The sequence below is a fragment of the Monomorium pharaonis genome, chromosome 8, assembly GCF_013373865.1.
Source record: "Monomorium pharaonis isolate MP-MQ-018 chromosome 8, ASM1337386v2, whole genome shotgun sequence".
Classification (NCBI taxonomy): Eukaryota; Metazoa; Arthropoda; class Insecta; order Hymenoptera; family Formicidae; genus Monomorium; species Monomorium pharaonis.
Window position 1 is genome coordinate 1,861,354 of NC_050474.1, and position 24,342 is coordinate 1,885,695.

The 24,342-nt window shown below is 38.8% G+C and overlaps 2 protein-coding genes across 4 annotated transcripts in view; both read right to left on the reverse strand.

Moving 5' to 3' along the window:
* Positions 1 to 55: 55 nt before the first annotated feature.
* LOC105834935 (KRR1 small subunit processome component homolog) lies at positions 56 to 1,546 on the reverse strand. The gene has a single exon (XM_012677794.3). It carries the CDS (start codon positions 1,176 to 1,178, stop codon positions 159 to 161), a length of 1,020 nt encoding a protein of 339 aa, XP_012533248.1. The 5' UTR covers positions 1,179 to 1,546; the 3' UTR covers positions 56 to 158.
* A 3,613-nt stretch (positions 1,547 to 5,159) lies between these two features.
* LOC105834934 (POU domain, class 2, transcription factor 2) overlaps positions 5,160 to 24,342 on the reverse strand; it is a 121,576-nt gene continuing 102,393 nt past the window's right edge. Inside the window, exons 5-11 of one of the 3 annotated variants that reach the window (XR_001138938.3) lie at positions 15,048 to 15,184; positions 13,148 to 13,480; positions 10,500 to 10,562; positions 9,924 to 10,219; positions 9,349 to 9,645; positions 8,804 to 9,213; positions 5,160 to 7,029 (exon numbers count right to left, since the gene is read on the reverse strand). Coding sequence is in view for 2 of the 3 variants with exons in the window: in XM_012677792.3 (XP_012533246.1) it covers positions 8,970 to 9,213; positions 9,349 to 9,645; positions 9,924 to 10,219; positions 10,500 to 10,562; positions 13,148 to 13,480; positions 15,048 to 15,184 (1,370 nt within the window). In the remaining variant the exon portion in view is untranslated. Of the gene's footprint in view, positions 9,214 to 9,348; positions 9,646 to 9,923; positions 10,220 to 10,499; positions 10,563 to 13,147; positions 13,481 to 15,047; positions 15,185 to 24,342 lie in introns of all 3 variants that reach the window. The other 2 variants (XM_012677792.3, XM_012677793.3) reach the window with 2 other exon arrangements.

Sequence of the window (24,342 nt, forward strand, 5' to 3'; positions counted from 1 at the left end):
ATAATTATATAAATATGTTAAGAATGCGATAATACAATAATTATATAAAAATGAGTTTTTCTAATAAAAAAACGGAGTATTTCCGTAAATTTATATTTGTGTGATAAACCTTAACTTTTACATTCCTTTATACATTATCAAACATTCAAGTTCCAATATTATTCTGTTTTTTGTTTTTTAAATCCTTGTTGAACTTTTTTCTTTATTTCAGCAATGTCTATGTCAGTCTTTATACTTTCACTTTTAACAGGTTTTTCTTCAGGTGGTATAAATACTTGCGCCCTACGCTCCTGCCTCTTCTTGATAGCCTCTTCGTGTTTCGCTTCTTGTTCCTTCTTTCTCTTTGCCCTCTTCTGCTCCTCCTTCAAGAAGTATTCACCAGATGCCATCTCCTTATCGAGCTTGCTCTCTTGTTGAGGTGGTGGGAATGGAGTATATGGTTTCTTCGCCTTCTTCTTCTTTGGTTCTTTGCGCTTGCTTATGTTCTTGTTGTTATATTTTGGGAGATATCGTTCCCAATCCTCGTTCTTCAATGCTGGATTTTTAGCGAGTTCTCGTTTAAGCATCAATGTTTTGAGACTATAAACTGGATGAATATTTTTCATGGTATCTTCCACTACTTTTCTCACTTGATGGACACCTTTGTGAGGTCCTAGAGCCGATACAGTTTGACCCTGAACCACAATGTAACAGTTAGTGAGCAGTTCAATAGATTTCAGATTACATCCATTTGGTCCAATGAGCCTTTGTCTCCTCTTGACAAACTTGTCTTTATTCCTAACGAGAGAAGATATTTTTATGACATCCGCAGTGATATCGTCTTGAAGAACTCTAACTGCCTGTTCAAAGGGGACTGAACGAGCCATGAGCTTGATCATGTCGCGAGCCTTGATGATGATATATGGATCCCACGTCTTCCTGGTAGTTTTCACTGTCATGCTCCCTTCGATGAGATCCATTTCGGCCTTAATATAATGTTCACTCAGCGCTTTCTGGACCAGGGGCCAATGCTCCTTCAAATACTGCTCGCGATACTTGGGAAACATAGTTGCGAACGAGCTTTCCTCGAGGAGACGATGTGGATTATCTTCTGCTTTAAATTCTGGTATTTTTAACGCCCACGCATTGTCGACCGGCCCGCTCTTTAATACTTTTTCCTTTTTTTTAGAACCACCCATTCTCGTATTTTTTAAATGACAAAAGTTCGAGGCATAACGAGTGTGCACGCGCTTATAAGTACAGGTTATGTTACAGAAGATTTAAATTCCCCTTGTTGAATAGAGAAAGAGAGGTAAGCGTCATCGAAGACTCGAACCCAATTTAGCAGAGATTTAAACCTAAAGTTAGCGAAGACTCAAACCTAATTAGGTTTAAATCTCTGCTAAGTTGGATCCGTGTCTTCGTTAAAGTGTTATTTATAGGCTGGACAACGAATTAAGACACCTTCTAGTAAAAATTTAAAGACGTCAAAGAAAGATGCTCTAAAATAACTTTTAGAGACGTCATGAAAGTAGGACGACATCTTTTAGATGTTTTCATCCATCAGCGCCTCTATGTACACAAAATGTGCATATTGAACTATGTAGTCAAATATCTATGAATCTCGTAGGTAATGTGCATGATTTTTTAGGTCTCTGCTATGTCCACGTTTATTTGGTTATGTTTCATGCTATACCCGTAAATTTTACAATTATATGCATTCATATTTTAAATCTGTTTTATGCAAATGTGCATAATCGTGTTCTATTAATGTGTAATACTACATGTACACGATACAAATTCAATTAATTGATTTGATAAAAATTCACTCACCGATTGCTGTCGCTGCTCCTGCTGCTGCTGCTGCTGCTACTGCTACATTCCTTTTCCGGAATACTGAGTCGCTCTATGGATGCCGCTTCCTCCTGACATCACCCTGCTATTCTCGAACCGCACATTAATAACGATCGCCCGATACTTTATTCGGCAATCCCGATATTACGGATAATATATATCACACACGAGTAAAACATAAACCGCGCGCGAGAATTTCACTTGGCGCAACCATATTTCGTATGCTCGCACGACTAGTAACACTTCGCTTAAATTAATTGGCACTCGCGATATTTTACCGAACGACTTCTGTTACATACGACTCACACCTCGCGGGTCGTCTGTTAGCGCGACGGCATTCTCAATACAACACCCGTACCTGCGCACAATGAATTCTCAACACGCGAGACACGCACGCACGGAGTCGACAGTGCGCCCGACCGGCGCTGGAGCGTGAGGGAACATGTCGCTGCCGCCATGTTGTTCTGTTGTTCCGCGCTACAGTCACGTACGCCACTCCAGCGCCGGTCAGACGCTCTGTCGACTTCGTGCGTGTCTCGCGTATTCAGAATTCATTGTGTGCAGGTACGGTGTAGTGTTGAGAGTGCCAGCAAACGATACGCGAGCAATGTGAGATCGTATAACATAGCAGAGGTCGTATTCGTGTGTAAAGCGCGGCATTGTACGTTTGCCTTCGATTTCGAGTGAACAGTTCGCGTGCGCGTTCAAGCAAAGTGTTTACTTGAAGGGGATACGTTCGGTAGAGTATCGCGAGTAATTTTCATTTGACCGCTTTCCTCGGCCTGCGTTTCCACAAAGTTACGTGACGTCACGCCACTTTCGTGCCATGTTGATTTTCGTTCCGGGCAAAGTTTTTGTGTGCGCGTATTCGCTCGAGGAGGATACGCAATCCGTTCGGTAGAATTGTGTCGGTCGATTGTGTCAATAATGAAACTTCACTAGTCGTCGCGCAATCATACAGAGATACAAAACTCTGGGAGTGAATTGCTTTGCTTCTGTTCAGTGCCTCGACGTACGCATTCAAATGATTTTTGGTGCTTTTTTCGGGTTTCGTTGGAATGTAGCAGTAGCAACAGCAGCATCAGCAGCAGGAGCAGCGACAGCAATCGGTGAGTGAATTTTTATTTCAAATTAATTAATTGAATTTATATCATGTATATGTGGTATTGCACATTTGCATAAAACAGATTTAAAATATGAATACATGAAATTTATGGGTATAGCATGAAACAGAACCAAATAAACGTAGACATAGCATAGAAGAGACCCAAAAAATCATGTACATTACCTACGGGATTTATAGATAATATATCATCAGTTGCGAAGACCGAATTATGTTGATAAAGAAAATAATAATAAATTAATTAATTATATAATTAATTAATATTCTTATCTCATTTTATTGCTAAAGCATAACAATGTTTCATAAAAGTTTCACTTTATAATAATTTATAGTTTATATATCTACTGTATTATTTATTAACAACTTAGTTTTTATTTCTTCTATTATAATTACACACACTTTTGCGATGTTACTTACCTTTAAAATATCATAAAATGACATCTTTTAAAAGTAATATTAAATCTTGTTGTATACCTCATAAAATTAAAAGTAATAAAGTAATTTTAATCAATAATTTTAACTTCAATTTTGACATTTAAAAAATGTTAACCAAAGAATATAAGATTGGAAAATAGCCAAACTTTTTCACATGCATTTTAAAGCCATTTAGAAGATATCGGGACAGCAAGGATTATCTATATGACCCAGTTTATTATACAATTACAATATCCTTCACTAATCATACTGTGATAAATAATAATCGTAATAATCGTAGTATATCTAGATAACATGAACTATTTATGATTGATATGATTTTATTTATACACCATTCAACATTCTTTCTTGCTTACTCCCCTTTTTCTCCCTCTCATTCGCTCTATCTTTCTTCTCTCTTCAGTCAAAATCGCCTGTTTATCAAAAGATAAGAGGCGATGGCTGCAGACACGCATTAGCAGAAAATTTGTCTAATTATTACAGTCCGTCGACGGAAAGATCGCGAATCGCGACACCGTCGTTTATGATCGCGCTCGATAATTCTTAGTACAAAATAGTTGAATGATTTATCGTTCTCGTTTGAACGGAATTTTCAATCGTCGCGACGTTTTAAGAACTGTCATACCGTGCTCTTCGCGTATTACTTATACACGATTATGTTATGCGCCTCGTGATAACGTATTATTACACATCAAACGTTAATAAAACCTATGGTAATCTTATAATTTTCCACGAAGACACGAGAAATTGGATACTTTAAATTAAGATGTAAGATATAAAAAATGAACGATTTTTTACGATCAAATTTAATAAGCAAAGTTATTTTCAATTAAAGTGAACAAACGTTAAGAATTTTTTTATCATAAGTTTTTTCAAATGTTTTACAGTATAGCTAATCCTATAATTAATAAATAAAGATTATAACTTTGTTAAGTGTCTCTTAAAATTAGATCAATATAGTTTATTTTTTCGAAATTATGTCATAATTTAAAATATCCAATGGCGCGTCTTGCGTCGAAAGTATAAATTCTTCTACAAGTAGTCGACTAATTGGTATACCCAGAGCTTTGTAGCTCGTTTTTTTCCTAATTACTGAACATCTAGAGTCGCCTTAAGCCAATTCTAACACAGATAAAAATAAAAAGCAGGAGATCGTAAATTTTTTTGTCTAAATTTAGTATTTTATAAAAAATTATTATATTGTTTATTTAATAATTTAAACTTTGTTACTTAAATAATTTACTGTCATATAAATAAATTTCACTCATTTATATGTATACATTCAATATATAATATATATTGAATTATATATTCAATATTATATATATATAATTATATAAATAATTGCTGAAAATAATTAAATATTATTTTAAGACTAAAAATTGCTTTATCACACTTCAATATTATATTTTTTTGAAATCTTGCTTTTTATCTTATCTGCCATCGTAAATTGGCTCTAACACACGTATATATGGCGAATCGAGTATTATTTATCCATTAATAAATTGTATATACAGTTAATATATACACACACAGATGAAAATGACAGGACGGTAGGAGAAAAATACATTTCTAACGTGACATCACAATTGTGTAAGAATAAAAAAACAATAATTTTCAAAATTAAAATATAGCCATCTGTCATTGAAAAAGTAATCTATCCTATATCTCTTCTATATAATTTTTTTTACAAAAATATAAACTAAAACTGTAACTTGAAAGGAATGCAGGGATGAGGAGCTACAGAAAATCAAACAAAACAAAAAAATGCTGCTGTAACTGAAAGCTCTCTAGCTCTTTTATTCTCAAATAATAAAAGTTAAAATATAATGAAATAATAATAACTAATAATAATTATTGACGGACTAACTAATATAATAAAAATGCATTCTATTTTCAACTCACGCCTATCAAACGCATTATAGCAAACATATTGATCGAATAATCAGCTGACGATGATGCCGTAGCGAGGAGAGGAGGGGAATTCTCTACATCATTATCTCTATATCATTATCATGTTAATTATTCATAAACGGCTGACAAACAAAAATCAATAACCGTTTCTCTGTCTTTATGACTCTCTTATATAACTATCTCCTGTTTCGAATTTCCTTCTGAATTATATTCTGAGCTTTATTCTCTACCTCCCTGTCCTCTTTTCACTCATCGTCGTCCGCGCACCTGCCAACGGATGTGCGATCTTAGGAACTGTTTTTATTTGCGTATCTCTTTTTATCTCTTTTTATTCTTAGTATAATTCGACCCTCTGTCCGCGTGCGCGTGTTTTTGTCGACAGTGTGTTTTCGCTACAGCTTGGTCCACAACTCTGGGAGTTCAGGTTTAAAGATAAAAATGAGATGAAGTATGAAATGAGACAAAAGGCTTGTCGATTTGTTGCTCACACGTGATCTAACAGTTTGACTTGATTTTCACGTAAAGAAATTTTCTAACACATTTGTATAAAACTTCCGCGAAGTTTCTCTCTGTTGTTAACTATTTATTAAAAGCAACTTTGTTGAAAACTTTGTTAAAGCAACAATTTTTTAAAACTACGTAATTAAAGTTTGCACTTATCAAAATACTGCTGTTACATTTCGAACTATTTTGCAGCACAACGTAACAATGCGGTGACAGCCGTGCAAATTATCAAATAATGACAGCACTTCCTTCATGTGTAAATACAGTTATAGAAAAGTAAAACACTGTCTGTATGTAAAAAGTCGCGTTGTAATATATGACAAGCGATATTAACAACAGTAGTGTGTATTGTAACTACACAGTGATCTCAATAATATAATGATAATGACGACATGATGATAATGATGATAACAGTACACATTGCTAGTTCTTAATTATCCGCAATCTCCTATTTAAGTTCTACTATGTACAATTCGTTTATACACATATGTATACGTATATGCATTATATATGCAGATGTACGTATATACCATGAATTTTGTATATACTACATGATGCACAGTCGATAACTTGCGTAATGTTGGTGAACTTACAATAAAATTTACTTTATATATATATGTATACATTTTTACGCAAAATTCTTCACGTTGATAATGGAATCTATACACACGCAAGGATTTTAGGAATAAGTATATAATTGGTATATCACTTTTCCTGGCCTATAATCTAAAATCATAGCCCTTAATTAATCACCGAAGTGTTAGCGGAAACGGATCGATCGTAGCGAGCGCAAATCGAGAGTCACAGCGGAGTGCGAAAAATTCTATCTAATATACCAAAGAAAACTATATACAAAAAATATATATATTAAAATATATTAAAGTACTCGCATTAAAAAATACATGACGTGTCCTGTACTTTCACAAAAAAATATATTTAACATAAAATGTCGGAAGCGCCCGAATCTCCACTGCATCCATCTCGATATACGAATGTGCGTACGCTTACATTTAATTCGCCATTTAGTGTATATGATCGTATATACATTACGTATTACCTAGGTACCGCGTTATCTACAATATTACTAACTACCGCTTAACAATCGTTCATAATTGTCACGAAAATTCTTCTTCAAGGATGTGCTCAGCGCTGCTACTCACGTTGCAGAAATTCGGCACCGCACGCGAACATTTCGCATCGCATCCTCGGTAACATTCGGCCTTAAATTATTAAAGTATTAATATTATTAAAGTATTATTAATATATACAGCCCTGTGACACAGATATGTACGATACGATGCAGACACGTCTACGTATGTATATATGTACAATTGTATTGTCGGATCTCGCTATTTCATCAGTGAGACACCACCAACTCTATCTGTTTGCGGAATAGCAAAGGCGCCATCAAATAAATATCATCCAAAGTTATCATCAAAAAGTATACAATTAAAAAAGTATACAAAAACAATAAAGAAAAACGAACAAAATAATTTTTATCTTTGATTTATTGCAATTTGAATCATTCAAAACAAGTCGCATCTATATGGCGAGGTAGTTATTTTTTATACGGTTAGTTAGAGAATTAATAGAGTTTAATACAAATCAATTCAATAATTTATTCGTTGATTATAATTTTTAATAAAGCTGTAATCAAATTGATTAATGATTTTATCAAATATAGCAAATAATGGGCTTTTTTTCGCAATTGACTAATTTTTTAAAATTAATACGTGCAAAAGCATATGAAAAAAAGGCAATCGATAAAAAGAGGTAGTTGTTAAATGTCATGTCATCTCTTGAAACGTAATTAAAATATATCAGAAATAATCCTGTAAAACTTACATAAAATTACACAAAATACATTCTGTATTTGTGAGAAAGAATATTTGGATATATTCAGCAATTATTTGCAAAACATAACTTGGAATATTTTTTATGAACACCGATTATGTTACAATTACAAATTGTCCAACTTTTTCTATACATAATCTGTAAGCATTAAAGTCAGTCCGTTTCGTTTACAGAGAAACATAATTTCTGTTCATTGTTAAATAATTTTTAAATAAAAAAATCTATCGCTATATATTTCATTTTACATGATCTTTGAAGCGTATGAAATTACGTAAAATTAAAGATATTTTGCTGTAAAAAAAGTCTTAATAATAATAATCTCTCATATTTATCGTACACAGAAAAAAATCTTACAACAAATTTGTACGCGGCTGGATATATTAATTTGCACTATTACAAATTAAAATGTGTGTTATATATTATCTATATCGGTGTAAATATAATAAACATAAACGCGTTTAATTGATGAAATGTGCAGCATATGACATGAAAAAAAAAATTGTAATAACTTATGCTGAACATTTATCAGGTTTAATTGTTTACACTAAGCTTATGTCATTATATGAATGTTTATACAATAGTTTTTAATGTGCACTTTTAATTGTACATTAATGCGTTCAACTGATCAGTTCTCCGTATACTTAAAAGTGCAGATTAATACTCATGGTATATTTAATACGTAGCGTGTCTTCGTATACCCTTTAAATGCTTATAACTGCGGATGGTTTAATGATCAACGATGGATTTATATTTGTATCATTCATAATATTTCACTTCATTTATACTCTCTCTCTCTCTCTCTCTCTCTCTCTCTTTCTCGTTCAATCAGTTGTCAATTAATCGTTTATAAAATCGATTACCACTGTCTTTATCCGGATGCTCTTCGTGATTTTTTTCATAAATTCTTTATTTCTTTTATCTTTGTATATTATATATGAATTCAATTTGATATCATACAATGATACTAAATACCGAGTTAACTTGTCTAATCTTGATTTTCTTCTCATAATTGAAATATTAAAATATAAACTGGGATTAAAGAGAAATTCAAGAATAGATAAATTAACTCATTCTCAATACTGATAAACAAAAAATAAAGAAGTTCGTTTCTAGATCAAGATCCAATATTTCGAATGTTACCTCGATTAATAGCTTCAAGAAATCGGATCATCGGCTAATGATAGAATTCCGGTAGGTTGCATAAGCGTCGTGCTTGTTGTTGATGATGGTGTTGTTGTTGCTGTTGCTGATGCGATTGCTGATGCTGATGATAGAGAGTGTCCCCTTGATGGGTGACTTGCTGATGTCACTCGTGAGACTTGTTGTTCAACGGATGATAATTGCCACCAGACGAGGTTACTAAAGCAAGAGGTATGGGTGCTGGATGAGGATGCGAGTGGCCGGTGCTGGAAGAATGCGTTGTGAGCGCTAGAGGACTGCCAGAGATAGAATTGGTAAGGGAAGCGAACACTGAAGCCGGCGCCGGCGACGTCATCGTCGGGCTGCCCATCGCAGCCGTTGGTGGATTGATTCTCTTTTCTTTCTGCCTCCTGCAACATAATTACATATTGCTTAAAGAAGATAAAAGTTTAGTAAAAAAATTCTCAATCTATCATTGCGATAAAGAAAAAAAGAAAAAAAAATCTTTTCATAATTACATATTATCTTAATAATTTAATACCTACCTGTTACAAAACCACACACGAACTACTTCTTTTTCCATCGCAAGACTATCCGCCAATATGGTTATCTCCTCGGACGTGGGCTTTGGATTTTGGATAAAAGCTTTTTCGAGGGCCACTCTCACACTGGTCTCTATCGACGTTCTCTTCTTCCGCCGTCTGCCAATCGCTTCCGGTGTCGTAAGTGGATTCGACAGAGAATTGGGATTGTTCAATGAATTATCGGCATCCTCTAGCCACTTTTGTAACAATGGTTTCAGCTTGCACATGTTTTTGAAAGAAAGATTTAGGGCTTCGAACCTGAAATGCAAGAATCGATTTTATTCTTTTAACTTAAAGCCAATGACCATTTGATACCAGTATTATTTCATTAATTTAAAATGATGTAAGTAAACTATTTTTGTTTTATATTTCATTTTTATAGGAGAAATAACTTTGAGCAATGTACAAGTTCAATAATTTAAAAAAACTAAAATATTCAAAATAATATAAAGACATCTTTGAAATATTTTTACAACGTTTGCGCTATCTGGAAATTATGGTTATTTAATCGCATTTTAAACAAATAATGTCTTTACCTGGAGATCGTTGTTTGGGAAAAATCATTGCCGTAGAGTTTGCCCATGGCAAGTCCGACGTCACCTTGAGTAAAACCAAGCTTGATCCGTCTTTGTTTGAACGTTTTGGCAAACTGTTCTAGCTCTTCGAGGTCCGTTGTTTCCTCTGGCGAGGGTTCTAATCTTGACGGTTTTACTGCTGGCGGTGTGCTGGGTGGTGGCGATGATCTCTGCGCCAAACTTCGCCCGACCAAATTGCCGCTATTCTGAAGAGCCTGCTGTTTAGTTGCCTGTAGTAACTGCGCTGCCGCTTGCACCTAAAAATTTTAATTTTTTTTGTAAATTACAAATTATTCGAAAATACACACACAAGATAATTAAGATAATTGTGTAAAATAATCGTAATTGTTTGCGATGATAAAGATCGTTAAACATGCAAATTAAAGTTGTATCGAGACGTTTAGTAGTTATATGAACGTAATATACTCTTATCGGTTCAAAAGGAATTTTATCTCAAAGTATTATAAAACAATTTTCTTGCTTCCGTTCGCGCATAAATTTCACAAACAATAATATCTAGATACAACTTTATCGTACCTGCATGGACTGTGAGCGCGGATGACTCGGTCTTGTTGGGTAGCCACCGCTCTGCAACAGCCCCTGCAAGACGTTGACGACCATTGAAAGTGAAAGCCAACATAATAGTCATTTGTTTCATCTTCATTCGTAATAGAAATTCGTTTGCTCTGTCTTTAAAACACGTTTCAAACTCTGGGATTTATATAATTGATTTAGCATTTCTCTGTGATCCTAAATGTAAAAATATTCATAAACGAGCATTGTGATTCAAAAATACAGTTACACACATTCACTCAGATTTTTACACGTGTCAATCTCGAAGATAAATGTCTCAGTATTTTTACGTGCGGCACGTGTCGGGCGCGTGAACAGGTACGAATAATTCCAAGGGTTAAATCTGTCCGATCGATTATCTTCATCCATTCCTTAACCACGATGCTCGATTATGAGAATGAAGGGTTCGCGTCACGGGCGCATAGTATATCCTGGGTCGGAAAGGGTTCGGGGTTGGTCGCGTGTCGCTGGCATACGAGCAGCTAGTTTATGCGCATTGTGGCCGCGAAGACACCCTACGGAAACGCCTCGAGTTGAGCCACGTGCAGGATCAACTGCGACAGGTTACCGTCTACAACTTCGAGACAATCCGTTTAACTTCAAGATTAATCTCTTACAGAACATCGAATTAAAAATATTTAAAGAAATGCTAACGCAAGTATTTTCCTATTGTGTACAAACAATGATAGATTTAAAAAATCAATGCATGCGTTGGTTTTTACTTGACATTTACGAAATTCTTTTTATAACAAATATAAGCGTAAGATATTTTATGACAGGTACGTGTACACCTGTAGTATAAATTTTACTTTTTCGATTTTGGTTTATTCGAATAATTTAATTAAATCAGTAGTACGTATTATTCTATAATAAAATCGTTTAAAATACTTCATAATTATCCGGGAGAAAAAGATCATTTTATGGTGATTAAAATCAAGGTAGAAAGGGCTCACAAAGGGTCGGAATGAAGAAATTAAATCTCTGTTGCGGCAGATAAGCGGTACAAAAGTCCTCACGTGGCGCACACGCGTAACCGCCCGCGAAGGGACGAAGGGTTGAAAGGGGCAGGTTGTACTCTCGGCAAAACGATTTCCCGAGTGGAGAAGGTCGTGTGCCCGTCTTAATGCTTCGCACGAATGAAAAAAAAAAAGAAGGAAGAACACACGGGAGGAAGATTCTCCCGCAGCTTAGAAGGAGAAGGAGCGCGATGAAAAAAGGAAACATCCTGGCCACGTGTGAGGTAACAAAAGGCACCCTGGGGCAAGGTGCCGAAGGGCCCTAAGCCCACCTTGTGGCATCGCGCGGTACCTTCCGATAGAGAGACGAGGAATATATCTAGGGCCCTACGCGCAAATACGCGTGTACGTGTGCGTGCACAATAAATGTATAATACACACGGCGAGCGCGGCTGCCCATTAAGCGTGCTAAAGCTCGAAGTCGTTTTGTTGATTTTTCCCGGAGACTATAGTTGCACGCGCACGTCCTGACGGATTCTATAGACATTTTTTTTTTTTTTCTAAATGCAAAGCCCCGTCCATTCAGATCACTCGCGAGAAGGGCCGCACGAATGGGAAAAAAGAGGGAGAGGGAAAGGGGAGGAGGACGAGGAGCGCATCCAGGAAGCGGGATCGTTTTTCAACGTATCCCCGGATATCGTGGATCGATTCCTCCACCTTCTGTCGATCCGAAAGATCCGAGACGAACAAATAGTGAGAAAATCGTGGAATGCTCCTTTCATCAGAGAAACGCTTACTGCGAGACGACTGATAAATATGTCGCTTCTCTTTCGGCGATCGTCAGTCGCGGGTTTTAAAGCATGCTCGAAATGTGATATCTACCGAGGAAAATCAGGAAATCTCTTTGTGCGCCCTTTTTCCGGGATGTCTTCAATTATTATTCGTTCCGTACGCGTTTTTCTGTATTGCTATATTATTATGAACGTGACGCTATCAGATGTATTTTAAAACTTAGATTCCTTAGTGATACATTCTTTTTTTTTTCTTCTTGCACAAGCAATTTTACAACCAAGATTTCTTCAGCTATTACTTTCGCGATAAATTACACCGCATTCCACTTTTCATCGTCATCGACGCGAGGAAACGCATATTACAAAATAAAATAAACAAGATACCGCAACTTCCATCAGAGAATGCGTCGGGATTATTTCGATGACTATTCCTTTAAGGGGACTTTAATGCGACGTAATGGAGCGCGAAATTCAGCCGTGATGCGGTTGCAAGTTGGCGCTGTTCGCGTACATTTGCATCGAAGAGGGCAAGCCTAAACGAGAAGGTAGCACCCCGATTTCCTTTGTGCCGCTGCCAGACGACTATCTCAACATCGAATCGCAAAGATGCCGTACGCGAAGAATAAGACGTTCGCCCTCGCTTGATCTGCGTCCTGATCAGATAGCATGGCTGCTTTGGTGATTCGCGCCGATCGGATCCAATCACACCGAAGAAATCGCGACGGAATGCAATTTGTGATTTAAGCAGATAAGTAATTCGGCAGAGTGATTGTCAATAAAACGACGTGCGGATGGGAAATGTACTTTTAATGAATTATAATTTTGGTTTGCACGATAAAACGCCGTAATTATCCCGTGTACCTACCTGATTTTGCAAAAAGAACGGTGGAATCTGTCCCGCCGGATTGGCCTGAAACATCGCGATTTGTTGTAGTTGCTGTTGTAGTTGCTGTAGCTGATGATGCTGCAGCGTCGACGCGAGCGCTTGAATATCCTGGGACCCTAAACCGTGCATCATTTGCAATTGTTGGCTAATAATTTGAGCGGTCAGTGCAGCCTGCGAACTGCTGTTGTTTTGTTGGCCGGGCGTGTGCTGTTGCTGATGACTGCCCGTGAGCTGACTGCTGATTCCGGAACTCGGCGAGGATGCGCTGCCGCTGGTACCGCTGCTACTGTTACGTTGCGAGACATCCGTGACCTAAAATCGAAACATATTCGTTAACAAATCCAGCCTGAATTATTCGAAAGTGTAACAGAAATTTTAAAAAATGTGTAATTAATGTATTTCAAGATCGTCTCTCAATTTTAAGAGTCGTACTACAGGTAATAAAATGCTATGCCAACAATTTTTAGCATCCTATAATTGAATAGTTTATCGTTCGATATTATCAAGTGACAATCTTTGATTTCCCCTAAATGCGGGCTACGACATTTCACGCTGTAACGTGGGACCGGGAACACGAAGAATCAGCCGGGCCGCGCGAGGAGGGCCACCCTCCCTAATATTACAGAGTAAATTCGCCGTCGAACAAAGCCGTGTTTACACTCGGCCAGGTCAGGATATTGGTCACTACGGTCCATCCTGCTTTTGTGTTTTATAAAACCTACTCTCCCTACGTCGTCCCTTCTTGTCGTCCATCTCGCTAGTGGCTTCCTTTATTTATTTGTCAAATATTGATCGCGAGCGCTTTTTACGCCCGTCAAGAGCGTCCTGTACGAAAAAAATCGAAGACACGGTCGCGCGACGTTCGTGAACGTACCACTCGAAAGAAAGCACGCTGGATATTACGCTCGCAAATGGGATTGGTAACGTTGTTGATACATTTAAGCAACGCACACAAGGCAACAGATGACAATGGGTGACATGACAAAGCACGCTTTCGTCAAAATAAGTAGAGAAAATACCATTGAAGTTAAGTTATTGAAGAAAATCATCTTTTGTAACCGTTATTGACAAGTTAAGTATACGAAGACGCATTTAACTATCAATAATAACGGCATAAACAAAATACAAGATTGATTAGTTGAAAGATTATCATTAAATCATACACTGCTTCCAAAAACAAACTCGGATATAAATAAAAAAGATTATTAAAACATAAAATATTAAATTCTTTTCGATTTTAGTATTTATTTATTTAAAAGGTATTTTTATTAATAAGAATAAAAAGAAATGTTTCATATAACTCTGAGGTGAAAAAGTGTGTAGTATTTCTTTGCAATAACGGCGACAATAAAAATTACTTATTAAACTTTTATTACATAAAAATGTTTTTGTACTTCGTTATTAATTCTGAGAACATATATTAGAAGCATTAATGTTAATAGAACCGTTGACACACGAAGACCAAGAAGAGCAACTAATTTCGCGCTTATTATACAAGCATCTGCAGCTTCGTGCACGCAAGATGTCGTGCAAATTATTTGCGAATTACACTCATATATTTTGCTCGCGGCACTAAAAGCCGCGCCTCTTTTCAGCACTTTCCATACATACTTTCCGATAATTATTAAAGCACGGCATATATATGACGAAAATATAATCAATATTTTTTAAATCAAAAATTATAAATTTATAAAGTAATTAATAATATATATTTTATACAATAAAATTATGCAAATTATACAAATATAAAAAAAAATTTCATAGAAAATGATTAAAATAATTTAATTTCAATATTAATCAGAAAAAGAGTTAATAATCGCGAAAATAGATAAAAAGAATAAATCACAACAGATAGAATTAAATTAAAATTAACATTTACCAGATTGAGAGCTTCCCTATCCGAGTCCATGGAGTCATTATCAAGATGCGCCTCGGTGGCATCTTGGATGTCACTTGCGATACTTCTATCATCTCCGCTGAGTTCAGGACCATCGACGTCGCCGTGCAAGTCTGCGTCTGCAACAAATAATAATCCCAACTTAAATATTTTTATTCGATCTGAATTGTTTATTCATGATCAATCTTTAAAATCAAATCTACAACATGTTAATTTTTACGCACTCAAGACACAGTGTAACACTGATGTTGCAAGATTCTCTCTCTCTCTCTCTGATATAAGTTCAATATATATATATGGACTTTGTAAAAAAAAAACTTATTATCAAGTTTATCGAAAAAAAAATCGCGCCGTACAATCGTTATTGTTCTGCGCTCTATACTTCTGATGATGATGGTATCGCGTGGGGGTGCTGGTCGGCGTGCTGGTAGCATGAAGACCCATGTCCGCGAAGATCATCCTGGATTCCTCCAGGAAGACCATCATAGCTTCGTCTGTTCCGTTCGTCGTCCCTACATTGGGACGCTTCTCAAGTTCCAGCACGCTGGTCTATTTCTCCCGCGAAAGGGATCGCGCTCGGCGATCCCGAGTCGATCTATCGATCGGCGCAATCTCATCGCGTTTCGAAAGACATGAGACGGAAGAAGCACTCCGATAAAAAAAAATTCACCGATTTTCCACCTTTCTTCGCGCAATATCAATTGACGATCGAAGCCGAAAATAGTTTACGAGAATCAAAGTCGACACGTTTGAGCTCAATTATTGCTCATTAACACTTCATTAATATTTATGCGGACTTCAACAATTGAGTTCGAAAGGACCCAATAAAAAAAAAAATTCGAAGAAGCGAGTTTATCGGAGATCGTCCCGAATGAAAGTCACCGTCGATCCTCGTTCATGAACTGATACAGAGCGAGTGTCAGAATGACGCAACGAAACTGTACCCCTAAGGGCGCGCCAGGCTGCCCCACCACTACATGGCCCTACTGGGCCCCGGGATTGGTCAGGCACATCAGTTACGTCAGGCCGATTGGTCGAGAAGAACCCTTTTGCCCTTTCGACGTGCCCTCTCCCCCTACTCGATAGCAGCAACCCTTCGTGAGCATCCATCATCGTATCTTATGACTATTCTCTCCCTCGCCACCCCTTTACCGAGAGCCTCCTTCATCTCGCTCGCGCCGGGGTTGTCGGATAATGGCATGGAACCGATTCGCTGATTCGAAGAACACGGGCTTACGCCATCGCGATTGGTCGGCGCGATTTTTAATAATTATTTCGATACGCCGATACTATATTTTGAAAGGGGATTTATAATATCCAAACGTATGTCGGTCTCGGAATCGCAGGAATAAGATTCGACGTAGAGATCAATGAACCTTAGAATTTCGTTTTATAATTTTCAGTATGTTAAAATTAATCACAGAAAAATGTAGGCAAATTGTGTTAAATACATGTAATGTAGATATATGGTCGTATGCAAATATACGTAAATAGAAAATCATTGTATACATATTAAACTAAAAAAAATATAAATCTAGAAAGTTTTCATAAACATTTTTTAATTTATATGAATAAAGTTGCATTTGTATAAATAATGAAAATGTTACCTAATCAAACATGATGTAAAATTATATTTGCAGAATTAATAAATTATATTATATAAATTATTTACTCGGTTTACAAATGTGTTTGTTGCAATTATATAAAAAACTAGTAAAAATAAAATATAAATAAAATAGTTATATATATAAAATATTTATCAATGATAGTACAGATCTGAACATTTCACCATTGTTTCAACAATATCATTGTACACTCTTTTTATTGGGCCTCCTAACTATCTTACCCGTTTACGAGGTAAACGTAAAAACACGCAAACTAAAGCGAGCAATCAACCGCGACTAAAGACAAGGGAACAAGCTATTCTCTCGCATTCTTGTGGGAAAAGTCGAAAACCGCGGAAGGGCAATGCCGAAGGGGGAACGAGGGTCAGCGATGCCAAAAAGTAGAAGTCGCTTAGCCATTTGGAGTCGCTCTTCTCGTGGTGCTTTCCCATCGACTCCCGATTCCGGGATAAAAGCTGAGAGGAGAAACCGAAAATGGAGATAAACGCTCGCGCGAGAGCGTTGTAAAAACGCTCTATCGCGGGCGCAGGTAGGGGACGGGAGCCATCGCGTCCGTCGAAGGTGCTACTGGGGCCGGGAACGATCGTTATAGAAGCGTAGAAGAAGAGTGAAGGAATTCAAAATCCTGTGAATATCCTGCGTGAGCGCGGCGTCGCTTTTCGGGGGCCCCGACCCGATTTTCGCTTCTCCATCTGCGTTACCTGACGGGAGGATTCCCCCGAAATCGTAAAAAAAAAAAGGGAGAAAAAAGACGCAACAGGTCAGGTAGGATACCTCCAGGAAACTGGCGCGCACGCACGGCATTGGTGCAGATTCCCTTATAAAATTTCGCTCCGCTCGGCACCTTCTGTCCCATCCGAGTGTATCCCGAGGCCCTTCTTCTTTCGTTCGCGCGGCCCATTACTCCCCGCGTACGCCTCGTCCTTTCCAACGCGCAGGATGTTGTGGCAGGTACATACGCGACTCACACGCGGCTTTCCTTTTTCATCCACGAATTTGCATCGTCCTTCCCTCTTTTCCCCGAAAATTACGCTTTTTTTCCGTGAGAATCTGCGAGCCCCTCGTCGCAAACGGAAAAAAGGCATTCGAGAGTGGGGAGATAGAAGAAGGGGTCCAAGATTTTTGGGGCAATTTCTGCCGGTTTTGACTTTACCCTTGCTCTCTTTTGTACGTTACGATGAACGACGCGTTAAAGATGGCGGTCCGTATTACCAGTACCAGGTGCGACGTCTTTGATAACGGAGAAAGAGAGAGTGATTCGCGGATGAAACTACCGCCGATTGGTTTTATTTCTTTGTAACATACACGCGTGCAAAATCACACACAAGCGCGCGTGTACCCGGAGACAGAAGAAGAAGAAAGGGGAGGTAAATGCGACAGGAAGCGACGGTTTTTCTCCGTTTTTTTTCTAGCCAGTTCGCGAGTAACCGACGCTTCGCTCTCGGCGAATCACAGGCGATAGTTTAAAAAAAGCCAACGGATAGATTTTGTTTAGGCTAGATACGACGTATGAGAGAGAGAGAGAGAGAGAAAGAGACAGAGAAAGAGAGAGAGACGAATAAAAATGAGACGTAGCTGTGAACGTCAACGGATTTTTAACGTATATTCGCGTTAAGCTGCGTACGCTATTGGTTGCGCCAGAGAGAGAGATAGGTTTTCAGGTACGAAAGGATATATTCGGTGTTAAAGGATTTGGAAAAGGCACTGTAATTTCAGAAAGAAATTCTATGAATGTGGACAACATCTTGTTCTCAGTTAGAATTAACAACTCTATTCCTCTCTATTTTTTTTCTACGAATATCTTCAATGTCCTTTCACTTTCCTGCCGCGTGACGAAAAAATAAAGTGTAACGACTTCGCTATTAGTTTGAAACTGCCAGCATATTCACACCTGCGATCCTACAGTCGGATGAAAGGAGCGACCGTTCGCAGCGTCCGCCGATCTCGAGCCGGCGTCGATTCGATATCGAGCCGTACCGAAAGAATGTCGCTCATCTGGAAGATCGTTATCTCCCGATGGATCCTCGACGTCTCTTTGTGCCGCATCTGCATACACACCGTCGCACGCACACGCTCATCGCACCGCCGCCCGTCCATTGTGCCGTCGACGCGGCCACAATGCAGTCGCCCATGCAATTTCGAGCCATTCAAGTCCGTTTAGCGCTTTGCACGAGTGACACGGTAACCGTCTATCCATCACCCACGCACACTCGCACGGACGCGAGTCGAAAACATCATCGCCGAGAGTCGTATGAACTGATACACACGGCGAGCGGCGTCGCCGTCGGCGTGGGGGAGGTGCAGCTGTAGATGCAGCCCTCGTGTTATACGTGCCGTACGTTTCTACGAGAGGTCGAGGATGCGAGGCCGCGGCGGCGACCTTCGCCTTCGTCCCTCAAGAGAGCGACTGCTCTCCTCGCGTGACCCACGGCGAAAACTACGTGGTCGACGACCCGAGCGAGCACGAGCAAGCTCCAGGATCCGGGAGTGCTTGCCGCGTGCGAGTCACGTCCGTCAGGTGATAAAACGGCGCACAATAGCGGCACCTGAAGGCTACCGAGGATTACGCGATTTTTTGGCAAAACTTACTGCCGTTAGACTGGAAAAAAAAAACGGAGAAATTAATCGTGGCGCTATTTTGCTTATTGAATAAGAAAGTCAGATGGAAACTGATTCGAGAATCTCTTCGTACACAAATTTTTTTGGATATAATTTTTATATTATAAAAAAATTTTTAATTTTTTAAATCGAGGATTTAATGAAGTTGCATTAATTAAATGCAAACATCGCATTTGTTTGCTAAATTAAACGTTGCGAATACACACTCTAACGAAGATAATTTCTACCAGAACAAGAGTCTTTTTCGCACTGTTACGTGTTTTAACACATTTCCTAGCTAATTTAAATTATAATAACAAGAAACACACAATACGAAGTAGCACAATGTGAGCAGTGCTTCTCTGATATCCATACAAACCAACGACTGAATTATATACCGCCCCTCATGAATATTGCATCCGTTAGAACAAAAGTTTCCCAGAACTAATTCGTCGAAGTCAAAGTCCAAACGAATGCGTAAGTAAAATCGCATAAGTAATATTCGGTAAAATAAAAACCTTGAGAATATTTTACATCTAGTTGACGATTTTTAACACGATTGCTAATTAACATAAAATAATTGTAACAGTAACGTTTTTATTATTGATAATTTACAACAGACCAGGATCAAAACTTTACTTATATGAATTGCATTATTTTCTAATCCCAAAGCGAGTTCTTAATGCATATTTAACCAATGAGGCAGAATCATTTATCATAAATCAGATATTAGAGTCAAGCGATATGAATCGGTTCCATCATCATGTTCCGATCTCACCGAACAGTAGCGTATACATTCCCATCTAAATTGGTAGACTCGGATGAATAGCGACAGACTCTTTCTCCGCTTGCAAGCGAGGAATCGCTATGAAAAAGTTCCATTTTCTGGATGAATTCTGGCCACAGCATCGTGCAACCAGAATCCCTTCCTAAGCGGCAGAACTTTTTCTCTCTCTCTTTCTCTCTAGGTTCACCTTCCCTTATACCAGAGATTCTCGTCTCTTTTTCTCCTATTCCTTTACTCTCGTTCTTCCGCTCATTCTCTGATTCAAAGTGTTTTTGTTCGCCAGGGTGAGAATAGCCACCGACGACGAGGGCGTGCTGCTCTCTCCGCGATCTACATAAAATATCGATTCTCGAGGCGCGTCCCAGGAAAAATATCGACGAGTCACGCGGGCCCGCTGATGAATCCCTCCTACTGAAACCGGCCCTTCTCGCTTTAACGTATACGGAACGCGTCACAAAAGAGAAATCGTTATTTTCACGGCTCGGTCCGATTTCGCGGTTGCATCCCGCATTCTCTCCCCCGTTTGATCTCCCTCGCCCTCTCTTATACATTGCCGATTCACCCGCGAATTCGCGACCACCTTCGTCTTCGTCAGCGATTTACTTTATTTCCTACCCTTTTGCGCTTTTGTATTGTTTCTTCTTGCTCCTTGGTGGTCTTATAATCGATCAGCCTTTTTCACAACTTTTCACGATTCCTTCGAGACTACTGATGTGATCATACATAAATTTCGACTACAATTTTTTTTATATTGTGGATAATCGTTTCTATTAAGTAAAAAAAAAAAAACAATGTTCTTCTGTAGAAGCGACGTTTTTTTACCCTAAACATCACCAAGTTTTTTATACACTATTGATGGATTCATTGTTTTCACGAATCTAGAATATCTCGCATAACCGATTGTTTGAATGTTCGTGACTGCAAGTAATTATGCTTCCATTTCTCAAGAATTAATTTACGGCATATCGGAATTGCGATTCGCAGAACGCATCGTCAGAGCCGAGTTCACAAGAATTTTTACGCAAAGTTTGTTGCACCGTTGCACGTCATTTCTCTTCGATAAAAATAAATTTTTCTTCCCGAGTTAAAAAATTAAATCAAATCGGTTAAAAATAGACCAATTATACAAAATTCCAGCTTTAGAGAAGACGAAATATTTTTATTGTTAATTTGATTATCACAGCGCTTTCTCGCTTTAATATAAATTAAAATCTACCAACGGCGCATGATATCGTGTTAACTTTTCCTCGTCCCAATATTCCAAATGTCGCAATTACTTGCACATTTTCTCAACGGGATGACAATGGCAAGTAGACGTTTCTCATCGTTATATAGAGTCCCTTTTCCTCGTTTTACTCGCGTCTCAGCAAGACGCGCACCCCTCTAAGATGGCAGATCACATTAGAGCCGGCTTCCTCTCCTCCCAGCCGTTCTTCTTTCTCGGTCGTGTAGCAACGCGACCGAATGTCTAAGCAGCATCTGCCCTCCGCGTCGTTTCTTCGTCGCCATTCTTACGTAAGGCGTCGACAATGCAGCCCGGCTCGGGGTTTACGGGGGAGGAATTCCCCGGGTATTATTCCCGAGGTATATGCACCGCCTGTCAACCGACTTACGATTTTATTAGGGCCTTACGTCATTCGATTATGCTTGGCCGGGCCCCCGATTTTCATTCAGAGACTACTGCGAGAAAACGTCCGACGACATAACAGATCAGATCCGATCGGTTTCTACATCGCTACCTTGAGCATTTTAACTGCGAGGCTTTATAACTATTTCATGTAAAAATTATGACTGAAGATGACGTATTGTGATTTGGGAATTCTTTACAAAGAACGGAATAGCATCAGATATGTGACAAAGTAATGTCTTCCCGTTTATATATAGAATATTCTAAAATCTCATAAATTGTGTCAAGAAGTAAGAGATGAGCCATAAAAGAGAGCACGCTGTATATTGCTAAAAAAAAAATACTTTTTCGGACAAGTTTCGTGTGTAAAAATCATGATTTAAGAATCTGCAAGGATTTCTAGTAGAAAACTACGAGTCGCATAAGTATTGTCTGGATATGTGTGTATGTGATGTCAAAAATCGCAGCAGTTACCGCGACGAGAGTGTAGACGACGAGAGAAGCGTATCAAAGGGGAGGGCATCACAGGGGGATAGATACCAGAGCCAATAGAATAACAGTGTTTCGTCTGGCGTGTTTTGAACCGGCATTGCCCGGCGGCTCGGGCAAGGGTGACGAGAGAAGGGGTGGACTGGTTTCCGAGCGCGGCGTGTGTGGGGTGAGTCTAAAACCGTTAGGTTGGTCGCGTGCTACCGGAGGCACGTGGCTATCCTCCTCTCTCCCTCTCCCCTTTTCTCTCGTGTCTTTTTTACGCACGCGCACATATGCGTCCTGAACAAGGCGCGACAAGATGTGTGCACGAGTATGGGACAACTTATGTGTATTCGAAGGAATTCTTAAGCATTAAAACGTGAGATAATCTTATACCACGCGATTATGTATTTTCTATGTATACTAAAATTCTAGTTTTAATTTTAAAAATTTTTATAACTTTCACACATGTCATTTTACAAAATAGTTGGAGAACTTTTGTTAAAAATAAACTCAGTAACGATTTTAAAATTGGTCCTATCATTCATGATGCGTAAGATTGATTCTGGAAGAAGATAGATTTGATTCCGATCCATTTTCTAATCAAGCTATGTGAGAAAATCGCCGACACCACGCGCGCAACGAATCTCTAAATGGATATTACGGATTTTGTCGGCGAATGAAACCTAATTTATTCAGTCTGCTTTCGGAGCCGCGTTCAGCGTGGGCCCGGAGCTATTGATCGACGAAAATCGATGATCATTGTTGCCCAGAGCTTGTACCGGTGAAACCCCAAATTAAGGGCCAGGTAAGCAACGAGAGATGCTCGGACGCATGGCGCCATTAACCGCGGTTGCATCGCGATGAAAACGAAATAGCCGATCGCGCGGCAGATGCGGGGATCGGTAAACAGTCGAGCCGGATAACAGTTAGGCCGCCGCCGTCATCGCTCGTCATCATCAACGTGGCCATACCGTTAGACGGAGGCAATGTGCGGGCCCTTCGGCACGTGCTACTCGATCAAACGCAGCCGTTCCTCGGATGCAGACAGAATGTTTGGCAATTAATCTAGCTAATTAAACATTTCAAGAGTTGAAATATTTCAAAAATCCTGAATTTGTAAAAAAAGTGTTTGCATTTAAGAAAAAATGAGTAATAAAAAAACATTAATACTGTGCTTTAAAAGAATCAATTCAATAAAATTTAACGAATTATATTACAATTTTAATAATAAATATAAATGAAACATGATTAGCAATCTCATAGAAATAGCGGTGTAACGAGGACGAGAAATCGTTTTGCCTTCACACTGTTCGTCGTAAATTTCCGACAAGGAAATGAAACTATGCATATAAAAGAGAGTGTTACCGAGAAGGGAAAGTTCCGTGACGATACCTCGACACCATTTCGCACTGGCACCCTTTGCCGCTCGACTGGCAGTGATGTATGGTGCGGTTAGACCTGTATATTGACCACTCCCGGACTCTTACGAGCAACTTTCCCGTGTATTAGGCGAAATTTGATTTCTAGATCTTTTTTCCCAGCACAAAGAGCCGGATAATAAAATTTTGAATCGCTGAAAGTTAGGGTGACAGATATTACTGAACACGTCGGAAATTGCCGTTTTCTTTCTGAGAGAGAATTACAGTATTTTATGCTACTTCACTTTTAATCCTATGTTAATGTAGATTTTTTTTATTCAACCTAAAGCGTTATACGACGATCGTGAAGTCATCGTCAATCATTAGAACAGCGAACCTTTGCTCAGTTTTTCGGAAAAAAGAAAAGAGAAAGCGAGAAAGAGAAGAAAGTCGAGATTATTTGAATATCCCATATTTAAGATTCGTCCTGCGTAGTCCGGGGCAGTGATTGTCGACTTGGCAGGCCGGTCACGTGGCTGGCACGTCATACACGTCAAACCAACCCCCTGTGGAAACCGCCCTCTGCGCCTAAGGCCGCCCCGCGGCCGGCCGGCATAAGCGGGGAGGCCTGCGAGCACTTTACATTCTATTTTCACGCTGTACTGACCCCGATGTATGCGACTTCCTTAACATATTCGCCAGATATTGCCTTTTGGCACGTGCTACCTACCGAATCGATATTCATCTTCCGTGAGAATGAGAATTTATCGACGTCCTTAAAGTGGCACCGATCGCCATGCTCCCAGAA